Source organism: Oryzias latipes, chromosome 7 (genome assembly GCF_053564925.1).
Source record: "Oryzias latipes strain Hd-rR chromosome 7, Olatipes_Hd-rR_3.1".
Lineage (NCBI taxonomy): Eukaryota > Metazoa > Chordata > Actinopteri > Beloniformes > Adrianichthyidae > Oryzias > Oryzias latipes.
In genome coordinates, this window is record NC_136243.1 from 27,315,915 (window position 1) to 27,343,726 (window position 27,812).

At 38.1% G+C, this 27,812-nt stretch overlaps 1 protein-coding gene across 7 annotated transcripts in view; it reads left to right on the top strand.

The window, feature by feature from the left end:
* LOC101170586 (TOX high mobility group box family member 2) overlaps positions 1-27,812 on the top strand; it is an 89,078-nt gene that overhangs the window by 15,734 nt on the left and 45,532 nt on the right. For 4 of the 7 annotated variants that reach the window (XM_004070368.5, XM_078950782.1, XM_078950781.1 and 1 more), the window contains one exon: positions 25,506-25,565. In XM_004070368.5, the coding sequence (XP_004070416.1) occupies positions 25,506-25,565 (60 nt within the window). Of the gene's footprint in view, positions 1-14,125; positions 14,219-25,505; positions 25,566-27,812 lie in introns of all 7 variants that reach the window. The other 3 variants (XM_011476924.4, XM_020704533.3, XM_011476925.4) reach the window with 1 other exon arrangement.

Here is a 27,812-nt window from a genome sequence, read left to right on the forward strand (position 1 = left end):
CCGGCATGCTTATTGGAATTAATCTGACCTGATTAAAAATGCAAATGGATCAAAGTCATTGATGGAGTTTACATGTTTTGTAACATTTAACTGATTTAATTACATGGAAAATGAAATGGTGGAAGGCAAAATTGAATTTTTTTCTCTCGCTCTCACCCTTTTGCCTTTTGCTACAGAAAAGAAATGATTATACTTTCGTGCCAGGAAGAGAAGGTAATGAGATTAGTGCTTTCCCTTTATCTGTTTCTCCCCCCATATCTGCCTTTCAGGAGCTGATGGTTTGGTTCATCGAACCAAGCAGAGCTGCTTTATTGTTATCACTAAAAACATTTTATCTTAGCGTTAGAAGCACCTACAGTGTTGTGTGGGATGAGAGCTTTGCAATATTTAAAGCGTTTCCTCCTACAATGTATCATTTCAAAAGACCAATGTTAGATTTATAGCCAAAAAAAATAACACGTTCTAATTCTCTCTTGTTCTCGACTATAAAGATGAAGGATCAGAGGTCTTAACAGACAGATTTAATTGTCTGAGGTGAAATTTCATGCCGTGCAACCTCTGCCAAATTGTCAATAAAGATGACATGCTTGAATGTCTTGGGTTCGACTTCCGGAAACTGAATCTGAATTATTACACAACTGTAGAGGCAGGTGACAGTTGTCCCTGAACTTGTGCATTTTTTCTGCAATTTGAAGATGAGTATCTCTTCCTACACTGTTGTTCAGTGTGTTTGCACACAGTGACCTGCTTTAGTGAGAACAGTCAGTTCCTGTTTTCTGCCTTCATGCCATCAGAGTTTTTGGTCTAATATGTTGTCTCACTATGTGTGCTTTAGAGTTGTTCCAGCTGCACACTAGCTGTTAAAGCGGCTGCAGCATGTTTGGGTTTTTGCACTTTTCATTTGCTGTTGTAAAACTATGCTTCCTTTAGGTGGACATCCTGTGGGGGAAGGAAACTGGTTTTGCTTCTTTGTTCTAGACCAACAGGTGACATTTACTGGATTTTTTTTTTTGCTGTTGCTTTTTATAATGCTCTTTTCACATTTCTTTCTTTTTAATGCACGAACTGCAAAACCCCATCTTGGAGTGTTTAACTTCACACTTTAGCAAGACTTTCATCCATGTCCATTTCATTGTTTACCTTCAAGTGACGAGCTGAAGTTTTATGACGTAGCCTGTGCAACTGTTTGACATCCACATTGTTAGAGTTTGTATGTCTTGTTCTTTTAGAGGGAAGAAGAAGACAACTTTGTGATGACAGAACAGGATCAATTGAGATTGTTGGTCTGACCATCAGCTAGATGTGTTGAAATGGAAAGCATGCTATCGATTTGTGTGCATTACAGCTCTACAGTAACATTAGTATTGTACGGGCAGAACAAAAGAGGCGGTGTGTGTCGCACTTAAAGAGCAGCACAAAGATGACAGTAAAATTCATGCAGTTTTTTATTCTTTTTTTAATCATGTGATAAAGAAACTACTCTCTCGAATTGATTCTGCACATTTTGAACTGGACAGGCCTAATTGTCGTTCAGAATGATCCAACCTTAAAGTAAAGTGCAGCGGATTGACGTTAAGGAAGCTACTAAAGTCTTTCCTGTGGACGCTGAGCAACATGGCTGAATCCATTACCATGTATCTCCATGAGCTGCCCTCACCAACAGCTGAACTATTTTATATCTGTGGTCAACATAAATCATGCTCTGGTATTTATGTTATTCCACTCTCATTCAGGGGTCAAAATACAGTAACTCTATTGTGCCGCACAGTACAGTACATGACATTCTGCACATTTCAGCTGGAGAGAAGACTCTGTTGTGTGACATACATGTAATTGTACTTCATGGAATACAGGTTGAAGGAGTTATCAAAGCACAACTGGACAGAAATGGAGTCTAAAATGTTTGCTTTATGTCATCTGTAACTGATCATATTAAGTGACAGATTGAATGGAAGAAAAATGTTTGTGTTAACATCTATTAAAAGAAAGAAGCAAAAACAAAAACCTCCTCATTAGCTGTACTTTACAATTAATGTAATAGTTGGTGACCAGGAAACCAAAAAACGCCTTACAAAGAAGGGAAAGGAGAGGAGCTTGAAAATGAAAATGGGTTTAGTGTTTCTGTGAAGGGACTTTTTCTTCTGTCTTCTAAACCCAAGATAAGAAACTTCTGTCACACTGTTTGGTTGGTCCCTTTTTTTTAAAGGCTGTTTCCTGAGTCAAAACCAAAAAGAAAGGTAAAATAATTTGTCTCATATTTTAACTCAGAAATAATCAACATCTCTTAATTATAAGTGTTCAGTTTTTATATCATCTCTCACGTTTTCCCCTATTTAAGTCAGATGTGTAGCGCCTCTCACTTCTGAGTAGTCTTACTCATATTCCTCTAAATACTGGCCTAAAAAAATACTTAAGATTTAAATATCTAGACAATCCATTTGGGGAACTTTTGGCACATGACTGCTAAACTGAATATTTTAAAATCACATCGAAATAAACAACTTCTGGAGTTTAGAAAACTCAAAATGAAGCCACCTAAATTGAATCCTTGAGTTCTTTAACCTAACTGGAACTGACGAAGAATTAAAGCCAGTCACTAACATTCCATGTCTCTTTTGAAGCAGAATTTTTGATCTACAGTTGGATCTTATTTTACCCTGATGCCCTACTTTACATTTTCAAAGAAAGCAATGATGCAAAGATGGTTTATTAATTTGTATTTTAGTTTTTTATTTTAGTTCCTCTCTACTAACACTAAAAACTTTTAGTTCATTTTTAATGTTAGAATAAGTCCTTTTGCAACTAGCTACACAATCGGACTTCTTTGTCATTCTTAGAAAGTTATTTTACATGCATTTAAAGTACTGACACTTTCAGAGCCTTATAGACAATGAATCACAGCATGTCTTAAATGCTCATCTTTAGGATTTCTTTAAAGTTTGAGCTGTAACCTTTAATCTTAACTTTATCCTTATTGGACACCTAAGAACCTAACATAACTTCATTGTTATGGATAGAATTTTTAAATGCCTTAATAAATTCTACTTTAAGTGTTCTTATCGCTGGTTCTAACCAGCACTGCATTAATTTGAGGTCTTTAGCTTAATTTACTTTTTTTCTGGAAGGCAACCAACAAGACTTCAATGTTTACAGTGGTTCCTGGAAATAATCATTTTTACCAACTTAATTCTGGAAAAAGTGGGAAACATGTGAATTGTTTATGATATATGTTGACATGCCAACAGGCAGTTGTCTAATGGTTGTTAAAGCAAACAATTTACAATCATTAAAGGACCAATCATTAAAAGAAAACATGTTTTTTAGTTTTCTTAACAGAAAACTGTGTCTTTGGTCCAGGTTCAGCTGCAGCAGCACTCAGTCACTGTAAGTCCACTCCTCAGAAATGAGAGACGATGTGCAGTCATGCCTGCTCCTCCTCTGCATATCTGCTCGTTCATCTGGCCCACTCATTAAAGGATAATTACCTGTAATTAGTGAATCATGTCACTTTAATGAAGATGTTAAAAGCTGTTGGAGGCGGAAGGGCTGCCCCTAATTCTAAATGATGTTCAAGATTACTGGCAGACAAAAAAATCAATAGAGGCGGACATTGTAATGAAATACTAACACTTCCTTGCCGGGGCCATAGGTCTTTTGTGGTATGTTTATGTTTTATATTAATTTTCAATTCTAGAGCTATTGACATCTGGTTCTGGAGTGGAAGTACTTGTTAACGTATCACAGCGTGCTAATGGGCGCCACAGCGATGATGCTGTGTGTCTAAGTACCTTTGTGTGTTGTGCTGTGTAATGCTTGATGTTAGTTTGTGTGTGTGTTCCCTGGTGGCATGGTGAGTGTTTAATCTGGCCCGGTGGTGTGCCGTTGGCCCGGCTAATCACAATGTGTCTGTAAGAGCGTGCTGAGCCAGGGGAGCACGCCGTCGCTAACAGCGCCTGACAGACTCATTAAAGAGACCTGGCACTGAGCTTTGCAAGGCGCACACACACATGTACACGCACGGCAAAGGATACACAGTCTTACACTAAGAGACACACACTGTGGGAAACCCATCCACACATCGGGAAACATTTAACACGTTCATGCCTCCTTTTTTTTCTGATCTTCATGCACTTTCATTCATAAAATGATTCTGCGATGGTGGTCCGTGTCTCTGTCTCACACACGCAGTGCTTCTCATGTGAAACAAGGCAGGCAGTGACCCCTTGCAGTCACAGCCCAAACACAGACAAGCGCTAAGAGGGCATCTGGGAGAAGAGGAGGGGAGGGAGGGGAGGAGGGTGGGAAAAAATTGAGGGGAGGCGAAATGGAGGAGTGAAGGGAAGATAAGGAAAGTGTTGGATGCAGTTCTGTTTTCTCCCATTCAGGCTATTTAAATAGGCAAATGACATTTTAAAGGCTACTTATCTGCAATCAGGAGATCCTGTCCAACCTTTTGAAAACCTTGATAAAGTACAAAAAGAGAGATTCTTTGTGAATAAGCTGCATTCACGGCTACTGTAAATGTGAGGAAGGTTAGCAGACTTTTCTTGTCCACAATGTCCATACCAAAAAAAAAAAACAACTATTCATTTTTGGGTAGAGTGACATTTAGCAGAGTGTGATGGACTGCTTTGAAGAAATACTTAAGACTGGCTTCCTTGCACTCACAAAAAGGTTAATTGCAGCTCAGCTGCAGAAGAGTAAAGTGTAAACATTAGGTTTGGTTGAATAACAGGTGAATGCAAAGCAGGTCAATATGTAGACAAGTGTGGGCCTGCCAGCTTTTCATAGCCTCGGCTGCATCGCTGCACAATGGAGTAAGAAGCACTTTGCAAAAAGTGATTATGAAAAGAAAAAGGCAAAGGTGGGTACAATAAACAAACATTTATAACTGCACGAACATGATTTTTCAGCATTTTAGATTTATATAAAAATAACTATGCAAAGTAAGTAAAACAATTTATGCAAAAAATGTTTATAATTGGCTGCTAAAACAAAAAAGTTTCCTTCAATCTTCATAGTAACATCAGATAAGTAAAAATGAGCAACAACAGAAACCTATTACAAGGGCGACTTCAGCAGCAGAGACGAGGAACATTCATTGAATTAAAAAAAAAAATTAGAAACCCTTTGAAGCTGCTCTGTCTCTGGACTGTGTGCTTCCACCATTTCACCATCTGGCAAATAAAAGGAGCACACCCATCGGCCACTTTAATAGGTACACCTGTCCAACCCTGTCAGTAACAGCAACTGTGCCTCAAATTTGACCTTTATAGAGTTCTGAGTTTTTGCTCTTAAATTTAAGCGGTCATGAAGACACATCCTTTGTAGGTGAGAGTGGCTGAGAAGGAGTATTCGAAAGTGCAACATTTTTTGAGTTTTTATTTGATGTTTTGGTCTATTCAAAACCAAGTAGAAGCCAAACACAAAAAGCATCTTGTGAACTCTAGCACACTTACCCTGATCAACTCTTCTGGGTGGGAGATCTCTGCCCTTTCACAATCAAACTGTGGAACTCTCACCTTTTTTGGTGATTTAAACAAACGAAAACAAATCAAAAACTTATAAAAACAACATTTGTCACTTAACCTTTTCAGCCCACATACTCTAAAGAAAAAGTTAGACTTCTGCGGATTGATTGTTCAAATTATTCCCAAACACAAGTGGTGCATAGCTCTTAATGCAAATGGTACATGCATCCACATTTTCTTCAGGCACATCTGCACATCCTGCTGCCTTGTTATCAAGCATTGTAGCATCTGCTTGGTACAGGTGCTTGCTAATCAAAATGGGTTGTTTCCACATAAATCCAAGGTGCTAACAGAAGAGTTTGAAATCTAACCAACTTTAACAAACTAATCAATCCCATCATCATAATAGGTGCTGATAAGGATGTAGTGTTTTTTGTACTTTTAGCAGCCATAACCTTTGTGCTATACTATGGGGTCCAGATGACCCGATCCTTACATTGACGTGTTCTCCCTACCATGACAAAGGTGGATAAAGGTGGAGAGGATTTCATGTAATCCATGGAAACCAGTGAAAATCACAAATCATTGAAGAAAAAAGTTCAGCGCACTGTCTTGTGGGGTCCAGATGACCCCACTCCCAATGTCAAAGTGCCTAGGATAGCACAAGGGTTAAGTCTTAATCATAACTGCCCTTGCAGGTTGATATGGACTGTTTGAGGAAAATCAGACATCTGGCCCCCAGGTGGCCAATGGTCCATGACCACGACATTCATTTCGCCATGAAATGTGATGGGCATAGACTGCTTATGAGCCCGTAGAGTAAAAATGTCCATGCACAATTTTTTCTATGAGAGTGGCAGGCCGTAGCAAACACTCTAACTGAATGTTAGAAATGAAGTAATTAGACAAGCAGAGTGTACTTTCTCCGTAGTTTGTCCAGACCCCTTTTAATTTTATTTCACAGCATTACCTTAATATAAAAAAATAAAAAATCCTTAAGCAATTATAGAAAATGGTTAAATTGATTGATTTCTAATGATATTACTTCACTTGCTCCAAAAATTGATTCATGATTTTTTCTAATGTAACATAATTTTGCACATATCCTAACTTTTGATACTTGAACAATTATTGCTTTAAATATTTTTGAAACAGTGTTATGTTCATTTTACTGATATAGTATTATTTTCTTAATCATATGAATGACTTTTTTACATGTAACATAATCTGCATATATTTTGGATAAATGATCTGCATTTGCCACGTTGATTTCTAAATTAGTTATTTTTTACATAATAATTTAAATAATTCATCTTTGTCATGTGCTTTATTGATACTTCAGGATTCTTAATTTTGTCTGATAAAAGTTATGAACCGGATAAGGATAAATCATGTAATAAAATGGTTACAGTACTATAACGGGGTGGGATTATATAAGTTCGCTTCCTTCCACTCCCTTTCAAGCAATATTTATTAATATGTCTAATTATTTGACTCGTCATTGTATGAATGTATAACTGATAATTGTATTGTTTTCGTGTATTATTCTTATTTGATTGCTTGAGATAAACCAGTTTTAAATCAAATCAAAACCAAATTACATAGGCGTCTTATGAGCACTTGTGTATCACCTGCACACCCCGTGCATGCAACATTTCCATGCGGTCAATAAGGAGCCGGTACGTGCACCTTACCAACTAGAACGTGGTATAACGGTATCTTATGACATCATCCTTTGTACGTCAGAAGTGCATATAACTCACATTAACCTTACAAACACTTTACCATACACTTACCTCATGCATTATAATTGTACGTTCAACTTTTTATGATGCTCCTTAAGGTGGCTGTGTGAGCTTTAAGGGAACCACAGACACACCTGTGCTCCTCTTAAGATGTTATTTCTCCTCTCTATGACCCTGCACAACCCAAAAACCCGCAGCACTATGTGACTAAGGCTTTAGCCATAATGTACAGGACATGATTAGAGGTCGTGTTTAGGAAATAAGCTGATGACTATTATTTCTTTATTGGGCATAACATTTCAGGAGTCTTTAACCTGAATGAGTACATTTTAGGACTTACATATGGTTGCTTTATAACAGCATTTTATAACAATCTGTTGAAATGTGTTTTAGAATCCAACATTGTGTTACAATGAGAAATTGTTTCTTCTTATGTACCAGAAAATTTGCTGTGTACCGAACATTCAAACTCACAGATCTCTATAAACGGATATGAGGTTAAATGCCGACATCCCTGTTTTAATGAGGAGATCAAAGACTGCTCTTTTGATGCATGTCCTCGGTGCATGAACTATCACTGCTTGTTGTCATAATGGGAAGTTACTATGGACTCACAGGCTTTTACAACGGGAAATGGATCTTCAAGATGCAGCCCAAGATGCCAAAATGGCACAATGCTTGAAAGGTAGCAGATATTTTGGTTTTGATTTGCCTTTCAGAGCTTATTTTAGGTATTTTTTTTTAACTTTAGGAAGAGAAGCTCCAGAAAAATAATTATTTTTAAAATTGATTGTGTTCATTTGCTGCTGCTAATGATTGCAATCAGAGTGATACAGAGTTGATTTATCTTTTCAGCACTGTCTGAGATGAAGTCCTACTCATTTTTAACTGTATTTCCATCTAAACTTCAGTTTTGATGAAAGTTAAAATGAAGATATGCTTCACCTAGATTATTCCAGATAATTTGTTAGAAATCAGTCATGTTTTTCATTGATAATGACTTTAATTATCAGCTGTGTATCATTTTAGCAGAGCCAATAAATGTGAACAGGAAGCAGGAACTTCAATAAGAACTTCATGCAAAATGGAGGAGGCAGAGGAAAAAAGTGCTGCAGAGAGAGCACCAGACAGAGACCAATGTGACAAAAATACCTACCATGATGAATCAATGGAGCCAGACTCCTCAGAAAACTATTTTAAGGCTGACACTTGATGAAGTTACTTGCTTGACTTCAACAATGAATCACAAATCTCTGAGAAAATGGAAAATATATCCATAACCAGCCTGATGCATAAAGTGGACATAACCTTTGGATGTAAACTGAACTGAATGACTCCCCCACCCCTCTTGTCCCAAATAGGAATTACTCGCTGGCTCCATGGAGCACAAATCCTGTTGAACTTAATTGAGAAACAACTATTACTCTGTCATTCTATTTGTCAGAGTGACAACGCTTGGTCTGCTACCTTTTTTTAACAAGTTCTTGCTAATCCTGATTTTCTTTTCATGATATATTTTCTGTAGTCCAAGTTATTCCAGTTATAACTGGCCAATCAGATGACTAGATGCCTTCCAACAAGCTCACTACTGATTGCCAAGAGCAGTTGCCATTCGAATTTTGAAACAGACCAGCTTGGACCAGTCACTGCTTACCGCTGTTATCTGGTTCTAACATGGCAGCATCCGTATCACAAAGAAATAGTGACTGAATTGACTTAATTTGGTTGGAGCCGGAAGTAACCCGTTTTCTCTGGATGATGTCACACACATTTGGTTTTCCAGTTCTCATATACAGTCAATAGACACAATTAAACTAGAAACAGCTGATTCATTGTACTTTGGATATTAGTTTAGGATTTATATTTTCAGAAACCGTTTTAGGATTACCGGTATTTAAATTATGTCAATAGAGGGGGCCTTTCACATAACACATTTACTGCATCAAAAATAAACAGTCTCTTTGATGTTCCTGGGAAAATCAAGGTACTATAAAAAAAATCTAAACTAAAAAATGGCATTAAAGACCCACTTCATCTTTTGAGCTATTTTTAAAAGGGTTTTGATTATGATGTTGCCGCTTTTAGCTAAATCAAATGATGTGTATTGTTTTCTGCAGAGCGGTATAAGTTCATTGGAGATTTGCCTCTGAGTTGTTGAGGGGACTACTGGAGTGATGCAACAATGCTCCTCTTCCCATTACCCATCCGTTTACACACTCTCCCTCTATCTTACAGCCCCTCACACCTGCAACGTTACCTTACCAATGCAACAAAAATGGCTAGCGATATTGGAGCTATCCTAACCAAACAGTTTTGAGCCAGATGGGACAAGAAAAACAAAGATGTAGCCTACATGGATCTATTTGTCTGCAAGTGGATGGGGAGCAGGGAGTTGTGGCCTGCCTATTGAAGTTTCTACATCACAACTACCAACTTTTTTTTAAACTGCATTTTTCTGTGCTCCTGATTCACAACAACTTGAATTAAGAAGACTTTGAAATGCAGTTTTAATTTAAATTTTCAATCTGTTGTCCATAGTCAGAAAAATACCACAAGAACATGTTAAAAACACCAAAAACCAGATTTTTTTATCAAAGTTGGTCTTTAAAGGCCCGTACACACTGGGACGAATATTCGCCAGGCGTTATTCGCCAGCGTTTTTGGCCACGTTTTTTGTGTTCACACCCAGGCGATTTTCGCTGACGATGAGCTGAGCGAACATGCAATTTCATTCCCTGACATTAGATGGCGCTTAATGTAAACAGAAATACTCCTGTACACAAGGTGGCGCTGCACAACTTTACGCTTCTTAAAGTCGCTTTTCACTCAGAAGAAGAGAGCAAGTATTTACGCGCTTGTCAGAATCATACAAAGAAAACATGAATATTTCAAGCACCAGTAGCTCCAACTGGTGCTTGGTTCGGCGATATTTTAGAATGTCCGTCATTATTTCTTCGCGGCAGTGTAGACGCTACTTGGCGTCTATCTTCTTTGCTGGTATGTGTGCTCAGCAAGGCAGTTTTGTGTTTGTGCGCAAAAAAAAAAAACGAACCCGAGGCGCTTTTTTTTTTTGACGTTTTGACGCGTGGCGTTTTTTTCGCCTCGGTGTGCACACTCTCATTGGTGCCCTTTGTTTAGTCACGAGGCGTTAAACGTCGGCGAAAATTCGGCGAAAATTCGTCCCGGTGTGAACGGGCCTTAAGGCTATTTAACTCCTAACTTCAATAAAGACAGAATAAGAAGCTTTCACTTCCACTGGTTTACAGATAGATGCTCTTTTATTCTGCAGCTCTGTCTCACTTTCTATACTGTGTCTTTCTTTTTTTTTTCATAATTTGTATGGTTGTGCTAGCTGAGTTAAACTTAAATTCAGTTAAAACCAAAGTCTCTTAAATTTTTTGTGCTAGAAAGCAGGGTAGATCTCATCAGTACAGTAGCAGTTTTGCTCTCCTCTATTCTCTCTGTTTTCTTCAGCACAAGGCTGTGACATTGAGGGAATGTGATGTGATGTATTGTAGTGAATAATGTATTCTGCAAGGATTGTACAGAGTGCGTAGAGCAGATGGCAGCAGGTTGAGCTGTGTGTGTGTTTAATAATGACAGTTTGTCTATGTGTGTCGAGTGTTCCAGCTTGTGTGTGTTTTTACTCTTCTGTGTGTGTGTGTGTGTGTGTGTGTGTTCATCCAGAATGGGGGAGGGGACGGATGACAAGAAGGTAGAGGGAGAGTGGGGGTTGGTTTCTATGTGTGTCTATGTGAGCCTCTTTTGTGAGATAAAACATGCAAATGGTGGATTATTTTAATGCATTTTATTTCTACAGCTGCAAACCTTAATCCGTAAAGCAGTTGAAATGAAAATAGTATATATTTTATTCTTTTTAAACCCTGCCTCCTTTCCTGTTTTTTTATATATATAAAAATATATTCCCTGATAGGAATTTACAACTACCAGCTGTCGAGGAACAGGATCCTTTGCGCTGTAATTTCTCTCTGGTGTAGTTACAGCCAAAGACTAATGATTATATCTGGAAAGTGAGAAAAGACTAAAGCTAGTCAAGTCTGAACTGATCCATTAGGCAGTCAAAGTTATAAAAAAGATTTCTGGAATAAATTCTGATAGAATGATTAAACTTAAATCTGCATGCGGAGCTGGTGACTCACAGTAGACCATGGATGTAAGATATGCACATTTCTAAACACGTACTCAAGCACTCGCATGTATGCACAAAAGCACAAAAACTGCAGCTGTTGTAAAATGCTTGTCAGAGAGCCTGCAGTACTGCTACAGTATGCCAGACACTACAATACGAGCAAATGTGCTTGTATTGTGTCCTCTCACTGCTAAATAGTAAAAAAAAGCAGAGAGAAACTTTTCATTCTTACATTAATCTGTGTTGCTGTATTTTTTAAGATCAAGTAAGAATGGAACAGCACATCACCCCCATTTCTTATAAACCCACTGATCATCTTTTGATCTATTTTCAAAGTGTTCCCAGTGGTCTTTTTAATTACGATTGTGCCGTTTTTAGCCAAAATAAAACAAATCTCTCATTTTTTAGAACAGGAGTTCAGTAGAAATGTGCTCATGAGTTGTGGGTGGTATTGTTGATGCGGAGTAAGCCCCCCCCCCTTCCACTCACTGCTACGGGGTGGAGCAGGGGCCGGGAGCTTGTGACCCGCCTAGTGTGTTTTCAATTGTAGCAAATATGCTCTCTTTTTTTTTTTAGAGAAAGTTTAGCTTAATTGTCTTCATATATATCCTCCATCTTGAAAAAAAATGCCACTGTTAAAAACAACAAAAACGTGATTTTCATCAGTGACGTTCTTTCAAAATGAGTAAATATGTTTAAGTGTTAAAGCGAACTCATTTAGCCTCTCTGGGATGGTTGATATTGTACTATCTAGCCTGAGGCCATTCATTAGTTGTAAATAATTGAAAGGCTGAGACAGTGTTGAGGTGAAACACCTGTTATTATTTTATAGAGTTTGTATTCGTAGGTCCCTTCAATTTAACATTATTAAAAATGCACAAACATTCCCACAAATGACTCACTCGAAAAACTCACAATGGCTGCTAATGACCAGCCATCCGTCTTTCCTTGTTTTCAGAAGCTGAGGAAACATTTTGCTGCATTATTGTGTAGCCGGCTCTGTTTTGCTGAGTTTTTGTTTTGTTTTTTAGCAGGTATTTTTTATTTAAAAGGAAATATAAGCAGTTTTAAAAGTTTAAATTAAGGCCTTGTCCATCACAAATGGGTGTGACATGTAGCCTACATTTTAACTCTACAAGTTCTGGCAGGTTTTTATTATCGGATGTATTTTGGGATTATACAGAGTAAGCTTCCGGCTTCAAAGAAATGACATCAATTCACTCACCATTTTTCTGCGATGCGGATGTCGCCATGTTTTCGAAACCAGAAAAGTGAGCAAGGATTGGTATGAGTTGATCTTAGTGATAATTTCTATGGCAATCATTCTCACCAATCAGGAGTGAGCTTGTTGGAAGTCCTTAGAAGGATTTGCCAATCAAACGCTTTAAACGTTCAACGTTAGACCACATACTTTTATTAAGGCATCTGATTGGCCAGTTTATAACTTAAATAACTTGGAATAAAGAAAAAAAATTAATAAAAAATAATGGATTTGTAAGAACATGTTAAAAAAGGTACCAGATCAAGAATGGTTATTCTGAAAAATATTGGGGCTGAATAATAGCTGTTTGTTTCCCAATAAAAGTCTTTTTTGGAACCAGTAGGGATTTCCTAATTGGACGCGAGAAGGGAGGAGTCACTTAATCTAGTTTTTGTATACAGTCAATGATTTTAAGCAAAAATGTTTAGCATTAGTGCATACTACACCTCCATCTACTTATTTATATTTAATAAGTGTCAAGTTTTAATGTGCTGAAAGGTTTTAGTGTCGTTTTTCTTCCTCATGTACATTAGTGCTCAGATGGACCATTACCTTTTAAAAACATTTCACCTTTACACGTTGGTTTTCCTGTGAAGCGACTTAAAGGCCAGTGAGGTTTTTTTTTAACACCCTATACACCCACCTGCTACCAGGTAGCAACCAAGCAATGGGGGAGCATCTGAAGGCTTTATTGGCTGTTCACAGCACTCTGCACTCTATGATAGCATGATGTTTCCAACCTTTGGTGTGTGCCGTGAGCATTGAGACTTGCTGATGGGTTCACTAGTGAGGTTTTAATGTTTGTGGTTGCACTGTTTCTTTGCAGGATAACATGTAATCAGACAGTATAGGTCCTTTTGGATTTGGATCGCTACTGAGTGGAATATTTAAGTCTAGAGAAACAACAGCTGTTTCTCTAGACTTAAATATTCCACTCAGTAGCCTTGACAAATGTAATTGCTCAAGAGTTCCACATTTCCACTTTCTTATGCATAAAGAGGTCACAGCACTGCTGTTGTTTATACCTACTGCTGCACATTCTGTGTCTCCAAGGATAGGCCATGCTCAGTATTGTACAAAATAAATCCACTGCACTGATAAAGTTGTAATATTGTCCTCATATCTACATAAACTTCTCCTCCTGCTTGATTTTGTTTTCCCAGTGCAGTACCAGTGTTCTTGTTGTATAATGTGCTTGTCACTGTGAGAGAGCAGGGAGGTGGGCATGGGGAGTAGGAGGCGTGTTTTGGGGTGGAGGGGATGTCAGCTCATTAACCTCCATTCTTCCCATGGCAGAGCTCTGCACACGCTCACTGCTTAAATCTCATGTCTTTACTCCTCCCCCTTCATGCATGCGTTGGTAATGAAGAGAGCAACTGAAGAAGAAGAAGATTCCCTGCTTGTTCCTTGCAAACTAAAGCCCCACCATCTCGTTTCCTCCCCTGCTTTTGTCTTCTCTTTCTCTTCCTCTCCCTTCTGGCTTTCTCTCTGACCACAGGCCCGATACAGTGTGGCCGAACGAGGCGTTAGGCTCCACACTGCAGCCCCATCAGGCTTCAGTTCATCTAGGAAAAGACTGTCCAATGCTGTGGTGAGAAAACAGTACCTATGTCCCCAATTTCCATAAAGTTAACCTAGAAATGTTATGATTTAGGCACCAACCATTAGTTTTGTTACATTTTTGGGGTTCCAAACAACGCAGAGAAAAATTTAGGATTAAAACTTAGCTTCATGACTATGACTAAATGTGACCACTGAAGTGATACATTGCAGGTGAACAGCAAGTTGTTGCTCCAAGTGTATCTAGTTTTTTTGGCATTTCCTCTCATAAACATATGCTTCCAAAGATATGACATTAACTAACCATGATATTTGTCACTAATTTCCCTATCCTCAAACTTTATTTTCTCCGGAGGAAAGAAAAAAGCGACATCAAAAAAGAAAAACATTTAGAGTGTGTAAATGTTAAGAACAGAAACATGAATGTTTAATATGAACTTTATCAGTAACTTAAACGTTATGTCTATATTAAACATGTTTCATCAAAACAAGATTTTGAATGTAAAGCAGCAAAACAGAAAACCTGACCAATACATAGAGATTGCTGAAGACGAAATCAGCTAGCTGCTATCGTTTGGTGTTTTATGACCCACTCCGATCCTCTTTTAAGCCATTTCAAAACTCGTCCCAGTAGAGATTTAATCAGGATTATGCCGTTTTTTAGCCAACATCAAAAAGCCTGTGTTGTTTTCTAAGACATAGTTTCTGCAGTAGTTTATTAGAAATTTCTTTCTGAGTTGTGGGCGGGACTGTTGACACGGGGCACCCCCGCCCCCTCTTCCCCTGTTGCTGAGAGCTTTGTCGCTATCCAATCTGTAATGACTACCCGATCAGTCTGAGTGTGTGCAAATATTAGGCCACTTCCTCTATGTGGCCAACATTGCGACAGTTAAGTAATTTGATTAATATTTACTCCCGTAGCATGTATACTTTTTATAGGTTTGTTGTTTCAAGATTGTAAACCTTGTAATTCATTATTAAATAAAAAATATTTTAAAAGATCAGCTGCCGGTAGCATATCCTCACGACTGTCTGTGCCTTGCAAACAGCGGATAACACAGTGATCACAAGAATTTATGTTTTCCTCAACAACAGAGGAAATTTTTTTTTTTGCCTAAATGCAGTACTGTATAATCGCAATTTGTTGTCATCACAAACTACAAAAATCTCAATGATTCGTGATAGTATGACAGCCACAAGGCTTGGAGTAATTCACTCTGCTTGATGGTTTTTATTTTTATATGTTAACAACAGGAAAAGAGGAGAAGTTAGCGCATTTTACTCTGAGGAGATGTCATGGGCTGCTGCAACCGCTTTTTCCATTAATTACTGGGTTAACGGAGTTAATAAAGTCTCAGTAAATGACACTGTATCCTCTTATCTTGGGGCGTAAACTGACGTCAAACAAAACAGAAGAAGAAGAAAACATTTGTAGTCCTTGTAATCTTTGAGCAAGGAGCTTGTGGCCCACCCAGCGTATTTCCATACCTAACAATTTGAATAAAGAAATACTCAGAAATGCAATTTTGAGCGTTCTTTTGTTATGTGGTGACATATGTCTTCCATCATCAGAAATCAGAAATGCCACAAAGAACATGCTAAAAACACCATTTTGCGTTAACGGGCCCTGGAATTAAGTTGCTTTGAATTTTACACTCCTTCCAGAAGTTACAGAAACGTAGGATGTAGAGGCTGTGAAAAAACTAAAATCTGAATCAGATAGGACTTCTTTAAAATGAGAATTGGAGGATAGGTCTAATAAAGTTCCTGTCACAGACTCCATACTGTACATGTTGTCTTCACTTTTGCACAACACAGGAGTTCATAAATATTGGTTCCATTGCTACCTAATGGTTTTTGCATTGATGGCAAGAATCCACAGGTAGGATATTTAAATTTGTTGCAGGGTTTTTCAACCTCATTTCATGATGTACTGTCATTCATAGAAACAAATTACTAAGCTTACATGTATATGTGAATGCACCTCTGATACATTTAGGTCAGGTCTCCACTAAGGTTTTCCTTATCTGATCTAAAACTAACTATCAAGTCATAATCATACACCACTCATTCGAAAGGTGCACAACACATACTGAGGTGGTTTCAGAAAAAGTGCTGTTAAAGTCATAACCTTGTTAAGGCTGCTGTTAATATTTATGTTCCTTTTGAATCTTAATGCCAATAATGATTGTATCTCTATAGGGAAATATTCAATGTGCTTTAATGTTCTTTCTTGCTGCATTTATTTAATCAATTAAATTACCAAAGGAAAATCAGGCTGCCCACAAACATAGATTTCTTTTCAAAATAAAAGGATTGAAATTGTAGCTCTTCTCTGCTCCTATAGTTGAAGGTTTTAGGTCACAACACGCTAAGTTGTGTTTAGACATTTATTAAACGTATAATTCAATAATCAATTTTTTTAATCATAGTTAACTTTTTTGTTCTACTTTGTTTGCTCTTCATACTTCAATTCAGTGCATAGAAGAGAGGGCGGTAGATAACAATGATAACCAATTATATACCAGAGGAAACAATACTTAAAAAAAGTTTTTTTTTCCCCCTGCTGCAGTTATCTGATACTGTGGTGAACAGAGTCAAAGGGCTGAGGTAACGTGACATTCACTCTGCCCTTTATCTTTTCTCATCACTGTTTACTTCAGTCAGTTGAAAGTGGCTTGTGCTCTGCATCCTATCTTGGAACCTCACCAACCCAGACTTACGTTAAAGACCGTCACATACTGTACAGACACATTTGAATACTTCCTCCAGTTTCAAAACAGACACATCTCCACAGCAAAGTGTCAGGTAAACATGTGGGTTAACTTCTTCCCTTCTGTTAACGACTTTATTTTTTGGTTTAGTATAGCACCACATAGCCTTTAGTAAGCTAATTTGATAATATTGTGACTGGTGCTAATGAAGTGTTTCCTCGGCACTGATGGAGACTACCGCAGCAGGTTTAGGGAGGCTGTGTGGGTGACGCTTTGGTCTGATTCATTCTTTTCTTTATACTTTTTGGATATCCGCGCGCATGCAGACTTCACAGTTGTGACCTCTTTTGCACTTTACCCCACAAGCTGCACAGAATTACTGATGACACCTATGGTGTTCAGTCGTTAACACATTTTTGTGTTAACGAACAAAAGGAAGCCAAAGGAAGAAAATTCGAAAATAAGTCTAAAAAAACTCAAAAGGTTTTCAACTTTAGCAGTTATTAAACTTTGTTAAGTTGCGTGTTTGTCAACAGTTTGCCAGAATACACGAACAGATTAGTATCACCTGTATTTCTATTGAAATCATAAGTAGGCTGGCCTGGTCATATTTCTGCTGGCATAGACACGTGTGCACCTCAAGCAAACATACTTGACCCAGGGCAATTCTCAGTAACAGGAAATTCAATTGTAAAGTTGTCATGCCAGCCATTTACAGTAAGTACCGGTACATGATTAACAGAATAACAGTAATAACTAACGTGCTATCAACTTTATTTTAGCATTAAAAATACATAAATCAATCTAAAAAATATATATAATTAAGATGGATTTTTCTTTAATTGCCAGACTGAATGGAGACACTGACTTTATAATCTCACACTAACAGTTGCAGACAAGGTTGATGCTCAGTGGGTTAAGCAAGTGTTAATCTGTTGGTGAGGGTTTGATTCACAACCATGGGACTCATTATTTGGCAGTGTGGCTTTTAGACTTTACAAATAAAACAGGCATGACACACTAAAAACACACGAACTGCGGGATGAACACACATTCATTTCATAAAACATAAAAATGTGGTTGTTTAAGGAAGGACTGCCGAATTTGTTTGAATAACTTTAAATATGTACAACTAATATTATAGCTACTTACCATTTTTCCGTTCTATATAATTTACACTGGAGTATAAATTGCAGCAGCCAAAGGTAGCATAATAAAGAAAAAAAACCAAATCATATATAAGTCCCAGTGGAGTATAAGTTGTACTTTTGGGAAAAAAGTGCGACTCTTTCAAACAACTCTGTCAAACAAGCTGCAAAGCTGCAGACAGATGGCGCCTGACATCATCAGCCAGAAGTGGAAATTCTACAGCTTACCCTAACCCTAAACAAAACCCTAACCCCAAAGTGTTCTGAATTGTAACTAAAACAGGAAAAGCCACAACTGTCAGGGTCACCATTAAGTTTTTTTCAAGTTATATGGGGGTACTTCTGTTTCAAGTTGAGGACTTCTGGTGATGGCCGCTGACGTCTGCAGTCAAGTCCTTTTGGCCAAATCCAGCATAAGACTAGCATAAGAGAGACCAAGAGAACAGTATTAAAAAACTGAGCTAAAATAACACTTTACATTGTTTTTTTTTCCCCTAAAATATTTCGAATAATTGTTTGACATTATCAAAAATACTTAGTGTTTAAACTGAACCAAAATAGTTGGTAAAACCTGTTGAATTCCACAAACTAATTGTTTATCTTTACTTTCTCTGTCTAAAAATAACCTATTTATTTGTATTTATTAAATATTTTTTTCTTCTATTTATCCAATGGATTTGGAGTTCTGTCAACTTCCTGACATTAGTTTAATGAAAAAAAAAAGCAAAAACCAGAAAATCTTATCACACTTTTACCGTTATGGAACTGTAAGCGCCTATCAACGGTGTGAACTGTCATCCGTTAAGATTTTTATCCTACTGTGAACTTCTGTGAACCTGTTCAATGTGGAAACAAAACCTGAATCCCCCCTCCCCCAACACTCACACACACACAAATTACCCACACTGTCAATCTCTTTTCCAATCTCACGTCTCTGCTACATGCTGTTGGCTCTGTTTTGTGGTCGTTCCAGGGCTGCAACAGCAGATGGATGAATGGAGGCCGCAGCCTGTCTTTTTTTATCATTCCACATCCTGAAGCATAGGTGGAGCCGGAAGTGGTTGCAACCTGTTAGTTAGTTATTTTTCAGCAAAAACGCTTCATTTTCTTCTGTTTTTTTTTTAAGTCTGTCAGCAATGAGCTTTTGTTCTGCTCAATTACTGATAGAAAGTAACAATAAACTCTTAAACAAAATAATAGTTTATTTGTGTGGCACATTTCAGACAATTTAAGGTGCTTCACATAAAACATTAAAAGAAACATTTAAAAAAAAGAAAGGGATGATCTTTACAATAAAAGACATTGATGCTATTGTTTTTGGGGTTTTTTAGACTAGAGTTTTATTGTAAATAACCTTTGTAAATTGAAATTTAGCTCCTGTGCTAACCTCTGGCATATTTATGTTGCTAAAAATACATATTTTATATAAAATAAAAAGCTGCTGAAACATTGTTTTATATGCACTGTCCTCATTCAAATAAATAAAATAAAAAATAAATACAAATTGAAAGAAAGTTAAAAAGAACTGAATTTAAAATAAGCTTGAAGTAACAAAAATGTTGAGGAAGTCTATTGAGACATCTAAGCTTCATCAAACCAGGTTTCTCAGGTGCATCAGTTCCTAAAAAAACTCTGTCCAAATCCACCTGGGAAGTTCAGGAAGCTGCCTTACTCATGTTCTTCGGTTTTGATGCATTTCCACATAAACTGTGTTTTGCTTACGAAAATGAGCCGTGCAAGTGATGAAAGTGGGAATGCATAAGTTACTAGGAGTTGGTGGCAGTGACAATGGTGCTGCTGCAGCACCGTGCAAGTGAGCATGCGTCAGTGTGTGGGATCAAACTCTCACACCCAGGAAGAGGCCCTGTTTCCCTTATCTAACGACAACAGAGCATGTGTCGCCATGGCCACAGGCTGTGCTTTTTATGGGCTTTGCCTGTGTGTGTTTTTGTGTGCATGTGTGTGCCATGTTCATTGTTTGCCCGTGTTCATTGTTTGCTTGGGGCGCGGTACAACACTACATTTTTTACTGTAGTTTGTCTTCCCCCTCTTTTTATTTTCCTGTCCTCATGCCATCGAACTACATCTAGAAGTAACTTTCTTTCTATCCATCTTCTCTTTCTTTCCTGTTTCAGTTCTACATCCTCGATCACTTCTTTCCTCCTCTTTAGGCCTGTCTTCCCTTCCCTGGCTTTGAACCCACAGCGCACAATTATGTGGCACATTGTCTCAGGTTGAAGTTTGCTAGGTCTTCCTCACATCTTAATTGAACTGAGGGCTGGAAAGGAGGATTGTGATGTGAATGGAAAAATAAAGAGAAGAGGGGGAAGATGAGGAAGAAGGGTGCTCAAACAGGCATACATATTGCATGAGCACCCACCACCACACCCCTCTCTTCACAGAATGGCTGTGTACTGTTCAGGGGCTTATTAATTCCGCTCGGTGAGAGAATTATTTTTAGAGACTCTGTGTACTGCCAAAGCTTTTAAGTCACAAGTAGTACATATTCTACTTATAGGTATTTCTCTTATTAATTGAAAAGTTTCAAAAGTTTGCTGAAGTTGTATATATACGTTTATTTGGTGACGTTGAGACACAGTTCATTGCAGCAGCCTTTTTTAATGTGGATATGGCTAAAGTGCATCATCTCTCTTTTTATTTTTAGCCTAATTTATCATTTACTGGCTACACACAGCAGGTTGGTTTGTTAAGAAGGTCTGTGGTAATTTAAGTTCACAAGCTATATTTGTACCACAGAGCGCTATGCACAAATGTTTCTGAACTAACTCTCCTCGCTCTGTTAAAGTCATTATTATTTATTGCTGGTCCTGTCTAAAAATCTATACTTAATGCTTAAAACAAGGGGGGGGGGGGGGGTGCAATGGTGTTTCAGAGGAAAGGTACAACTTCAAATTAAACTAATGGTGTCAAAACAAGGGAGACAACCATTTTCTTTTCTCACCATTTGGTTAAAACATTGATTTTTAGGTCACAATTTTGTGTTGGTTTTATCCATGATTTGTGTATTACAAAACAACAACAAAAAACGAAACATTTAGAAAAAACTTTTTTTTTAAACTGAAACAAATGTACTAGAAACCTTCCAAACTTCCTTTAAGTCAAAGACCAAGGCAAATTTAGCCCAGATTGACAGATTTAAGGATACAGTTTGATGCAAATGTTTAAAGTGTTTTCAACTAGTTCTTGTGGAGGACATTTATAAAGTACCATAAGCCCAAATTGGGCTTCTGATTATTTCTTTATTGAAATTGTTGTGAATTAGGAGAAAACAAAAAAGATGTTGTTGGAAAAATACTGGAAATACTGCGCCGTTCCACTCTGATGCATCCGCTAGATCCATGTACGTCCTGTCTACTTCGTTTGAGCTGGAATCTGGCTCAAAACTGTATGGCTCCAATATTGCTCGCCATTTTTGTTGCACAGGTGATATTAGGTTGGGGGGTTAAGGGGCTCTAAGCTAGCAGGAGAGCATGTAAACAGATAGATGTCAGGAAGTGGGGGTGGGCTTACTCTGTTCCACCCACAACTCAGAGTCAAATTTCTAATGAACCCTTGCTGCTCTGCAGAAACTATGTTCTAGAAAACGACAGTTTTTTTGGATTTTAGCTCAAAACAGCTTCATCATAATTAAAATAACTTGCAACACTTTTACAATAAATCAAAAGCTGATCAAAGTGATAAAAGCCTTAGTTTTTCTTTTCTTTAAGAACTTTTCTATTTTTTTGTTTTTTAATGTGCTATTTAAGTCTGGACACATTAAAAAAACTCCTATCACAATCGCATCATAGCTCCCCAAGGTGGAGGTGAAAACCACCAGGGATGAAAACCAACGTTAACCAAGGTGAAGAAATTAGAAATCAAAGCCAGTAATAAATTACTATTCCAAACTTTTTAGATTGAGTTATTAAGGTTGGGGCTCACTTGCAAAAAAACAATCATCCATTTCCACCACATGCAATGTTTTTTGTATTTGGATTCTTTTTTGCGTATCATGTAGTCTGACAACTGTTTTCTGATCCTCAGATTAGGTGTTTTTCACCTTTCAAATGATCATTTATTCATTTGGCAAAGCTGTAATTTGTAACTGGAAACAATGATGTGGAGGCTAAATAGGTCACTTTTGGGAAGTATCCATCAGTCAGAACCTATCTTCTGTGGAGCTCTAGTCCTGCCATCGTCTCTCACCCGTGCGCTCCATTAGAAGAGCGTAAATATTACATGTTTTCCCTGGATATGCTAGTTAGCATTACTTCCACCTTGTGGCTTCATTATTTTTGAATCGCTCATCTTTGTCGATGATTGCGAGGCGTGACCCAGTTCTGGGAGTCAGTTTGTCTCTTTCTTCCTGTCTTCTTTTCTCACTTCCCTTCCCCATTTACTCATTCTCAGATCTCTTTTGCTTTACCTTTTTTTGCCCTCACATAAAAACTGTTCATGTTGTCATTTATTTATGTCTCTCTCAATTTACTGCCTTAGAAGTGCCTTCATTCTTTCCTTTTTGTCTTTCTCTCATCCTCTCCTAATGTATGCATCCCCTACTTCTCAATTTGTTTCTTTCACACCCTATTATTTTATTTCTCTGTTCTCAGTACCCCCCCCCCCCCATCCCCGTCCCCATCCTTTACCCCCTCTTCTCCATGGTTTTATTCCTCTCTAGCAGCACCACGTGTGTCAAGAAGGGAAACGTTGCGAGCAGTGGTCCCTGCTGAACAATTACCATGCAAAGCAATCCAAATAGAGATGTTTGCCGAAAACAACATGTGTGTAATTACTGCTTAATGAGGCACTTGTCTCAGGCAGAATGCCCAATTAAGCTGCCGATGAGGAAGCCATGCCAAGCCTTGCTGAAGAAAAAGAGAAAAGAGGAGGAAAGAGCAGTTGGAAGGGTGACAGGAAAAAAAAGTTAAGGAAAAAAAATGGAGGAGTTTAAAAAGAGAGATGGAGACGATGAGTGGCATTGGAGATTGAAGCAAGAGAGATGTGACAGAATGAAAGAGAAAGATGGAGAAATGAGAGGACGACGAGGAGAGGGGTAACAAAAGAGAAAAAGAAAATGATTTCTGTAGCGTGCGGGGAGTAATGTCAGAGCTGATAGCATTGAGTCTGGCTTAAATTGGCATTTTAAATGAAAGAGTGAGAAAGTGCTGTCATGAGTGGAGCAAGTGAAAAGAGCTTTACATTCAAACATATGGGCAGCCATGTTGATGCACAAAATGGCTGATTTTTTGGGACTGTTTCGGCTTTTTCTCAAGTGTTTATTGCATTTTATGGTTGGGCGAAAGAGAGAATTGTGTCAGTTCATTTCATCCTGTAAAACAGAAAGAAAAACGTTGAATCAGAAGAACTCAGTGAGCAGGATTAGCTCAAATATCTTATAAATTGTTACTCATTTAGTGATGATGCAACACCCAGATGGAGGTTTATAAAGCTAACTCCTTTTACAGTTACTTCTTACTTGTCCAAATACTCAAAAAAACGAATTACTCTTCTCATTGTATCCCCAGTGTGTACCATATTTTCAACACTATAAGGCACACTTAATCTCCAGTAAAAATAGATTTTGTGTGTGTGTGTTTTCAACTTGTTCTTGTAGCATTTATCTAATAATGAAGGTAATATATATTAAGAAATTAAGATTAAAATTGGATTTCAGAGTATTTCTTTATCCAAATCCTTGTCAATCAGGAGCAAATGGAAAAAAAATGCAGTTGGAAAAAACCTATAGCAGTGACGTAGATCCTACTCTGCAAACCACAAGCTCCTTGCTCCCCCATTCCAACGCATCCACTTGCAGATGACTAGATCCTTGTACGTCTTCGCTTTCCTCTGCCGAGGTGGCATCTGGCTCAAAACTGTACAGCTCCGATATCGCTCACCACTTTTGTTGCACCGGTATTGATAGGTTGGGGGTGTGAGGGGCTGGAAGCTAGCAGGAAAGAGTGTAAACTGGTGAACGATAGGAATTGAGGGCAGGCGTACTTCACGCCATTGCTCTCGGCCGCAGGTCAGAGGCGAATTTCTGAAGATCCATTTTTGCCATTCATTGTTTTATTGCCTTATAACCTGGTGTGTCCTAATGCTGAAAAAAGGGCTAAATGTTACACAATTAGTAAACATTAAGCTTCGATGAAAACACTTTTTGATCACTCATGTTAATCTGAATGAGGTTTAAATGGAGACTATGTGCAGCTGTTGTCTCGGTTTCTTGTTTGGGGTTGAATGTAAATGTAATCATCAGAATAACAAAGTGAATCCTCACTAGGGCTTCCACGATACGCCTCGTTAACCAGCCATTGCTCAGAACCAGGCACTCATTCCCTGAGCCTTTTTTCTCTGCAATAACGCACAGTAATTTTTCTTTCTGAACACTCGCATGCTCGTCTAACTACTTTGACTCTTTCCTGTCTACCAATGCAGATATTAGATTTCCTCCCTAAGGTATTCTGCTCATTTCCGTCCATTAGGCTTCAGATTTAGTCATTGTTTTGAACAGGTAAATCTTACAATCCATTTGTATTCTCTCTCGTCCAGCATTTGTTTATCTTTCAGGCTTTTGGCTGGCCCTCCGTAGGCACAATTCAGACCACCCTGAATGAAAAGGGCCTCTCGTATCTTCACATCTAAGGAATTTGATGTGGAATCTGTTCGAGTTCGTTCGTGTTTCTTTTACAGCCAGTTTCTAAGTTCCCCTCGTGCATTCATATAACAAAGAATTATGGAAGAATGGAAAAAATGTTTGACACATTGGATTTTGGTGTGAGCTTTATTATTAAGTTTAATGAAGGTGTGCTCCATATGGTGAACATGTGCGGTTTAAGCTATTTTTTTCACACAGAAAAATATTTCTTCCTGGAGAATATTTTAATATTTAGCTTGTAAAAGCATAGCTAACTTCTCATATGTTGTGTTCAACTGGTGACCCTGCGTTTTTTCCAACACCCTAGTGAGTCAAGGATCATTTGTTGTTAAGTTAGTCCTAACCTCATGTCAAGCAGTGTTTTGGCACCTGCAGCAAGTGATTTTATTGCCTGATTAGCTCTAGCTAGAAAACACAGCATGCCCTCGCCATACAGTGTACACACACAGCGGCACACACACTGGATGCAGAGCCTTAGAGACCGGCACGCACACACTCAAATATCTATTCACACTCATTCTCTTCCTCACACACACAGCAAAGCCCACAGGGAAAAGCCTGTCTCTCATCTCTGTGCTCATGTAGCCTAATTACCGGCCCACTGACGAACAGTAATTACCCACGCTGCCATGCCACCACGAGGTTTAACCAAAGTGACAAAGTCATTAGTCTTACACTTGAAGTCGCCCGTAAAGAGCTTTTCCCCTACAAAAAGCCCTCCCACCCCCTCATTTTTTTTTAAACCTTTTCTTGGATAAAATGTTTATTTATAATTATAATTTCTGTTTCTGTCCACAGTTTGATGCTGACAACATGTACATGAATGACAGTAACCAAGATTTTCGGAACCCAAACCAGGTAAGGCAGCCCCCATTTTTCCAGAGCTAAAATAAACACGTCTGCTAGTTTAACTGTAACATAAACACTAACTGTAGCAGCATCTAGCGGGAAGAGTTTATAGAATTTTCTGTTTGCTTTTTTAACATGCTGAGGATACAAACATTAAAATATATAATAAATGTGTGTTTTCTACTTACAAAATTGCAATATTGTGTCCTAATTACCTCTCTGGAGAATACTTTCCTTGAAATTGCCGGTTTTCTATTTCAGACCATTCCTTTTTTTTTAGAGGGAGATCTGATTTAACATGTCCAGACTGATTTTTAAATATATATGCTTTTTCTGTGTTAACACAGAACTCCGGTATTCTGGCAAGTAATTGGCTGCTAGACAGAACACATCTTGTTGTGCCAAACTGAGTTAGAATCAAAATAACTGCAGCTTCACTGCTAAGAAAACGTTCAGATTTAAAGAGATGTCTGGACTTATTATGGATTCCAAAGCTCAGCAGTGTTTTTTTAAGGCTGTACCTCATTTTAATGTTTGATGGGGTGCTAGACAAATCAAATATCACATGAAGTTTCTGTGGTGTTGAAGTGTCCAGTGCTGCTGAATCCATTTTTGAGCAAAACCTACATGCTGTAATAGCTAATGTACAATTACTCTTATACATCACTCAGTTGTGTTGTTTGAAAAACTACAATCAAAACAAATCTAGATGACTGAATCCACTTCTTGTTTCTGGCCACAGCTACACAATAATGAATAAGGTGTTGGTTCAACAAAAATTCTAACAGAACAAGAGTCTTGTGAGTCACCCCAACAAGGGTGGATGTCAGTTCTGAATATGGCGACTAATGCATATCTAAGCACTCGATGATGGTTAATGTCGGATCAGCCTTGAAATGAACACCATTCTAGATAAGCGCTCAACTCTCATAAAAGCCTCATAAGCTGAAGCATCTTTATAACCTCCACCAAAACTGAGACTTATGATAATATTGTTCAAAGCACATTCATATTTCTGTATCATCAGAGGATTAAAGAAGTAAATGTATAGCAACAGTGCAATTCCACACTTTCCATGTGTAACCCTTGTGCTATCCTAGGCACTTTACCATTGGGAGTCGGGTCATCTAGACCCACTAGACAGTGCTCTGAACCTTTTTTCTTCATTGATTTGTTATCTTCACTGGTGTCCATGGATTACATGAAATCGTCTTCACCTTTATCCACCTTTGTCATGGTAGGGAGAACACGTCAATGTAAGGGTGGGGTCATCTACGATAGCACAAGGGTTATAGAGCAGAGGTGGGAAAACATTTTGATCCTCTTTCTGTACTTCAGTAGAGATGTATTTGTAGTGCATCATCTATGAGGACCCACAATAATTAAATAAATAAAACATTGAGGATTATCAATGTAATTTGTTCCAATTTGGCGAGCCAGATTAAATAGTTTATCGGGCCGCGTATGTCCCCGGGCCGTAGTTTGCCCACCCCTGTCATTGAGGTTCTGATCCACAGTCCAGTTTTATAGCCAAAGCTAGGAAAGTCCGGTGCTGAAAGTTAACAGCTGGTCATTGACAACACACGCTCAGACATATGGCAGAATTTGAAACTCAAGGATTTGTTGATCCAGCAGCTCAGTGTTTTGTTAAAACACGATGAAGTGGAAGCTTTGTGTCAACTTGCAAAACTAGTTCAATGACAGCAGGGGACAAACACACAAAGACACTCACACACGCACAAAAACAGGCAGATTTTTAAATTTGCACCCACAATTACTAAAACAGAAAGAGACTGCATTTCTGGAACAATATAATTTTTTTTTTTTACTTGATGCATTTTATTCCAAAAATTATTTCTGCACCCAGTTGATATACATTTATAGGGATATCTCACGAACACTAATGTGCTTCTTCCTTCAGTGTATCATCATTCCCATAGTTTTTAACAAATGTGTTGTCATTTTAATGATTTTTTCTTCTAAAAATGTATGATTTTGGCTAAAGCAGGCATTCAGAAACATCATGTTTATAAGACTCAATAAAACATTTAGTAGTTTTAGAAAGATGGATTCAGTCTGAAGGCCTTTTCCCAGTGTTACATCAGTGTTATTTTGATACATGATCCACTTTGTTTGTCTGCTGTGAAAGCTTATCTGAAATCTGCTGCGGACCAATCAAGTCAAGTTTGGTCCATGTGAGTTGAACTCGAATCCCAATCTGGTTCGCCCTCTGTAACACAAGTGTTGAAGCAAACT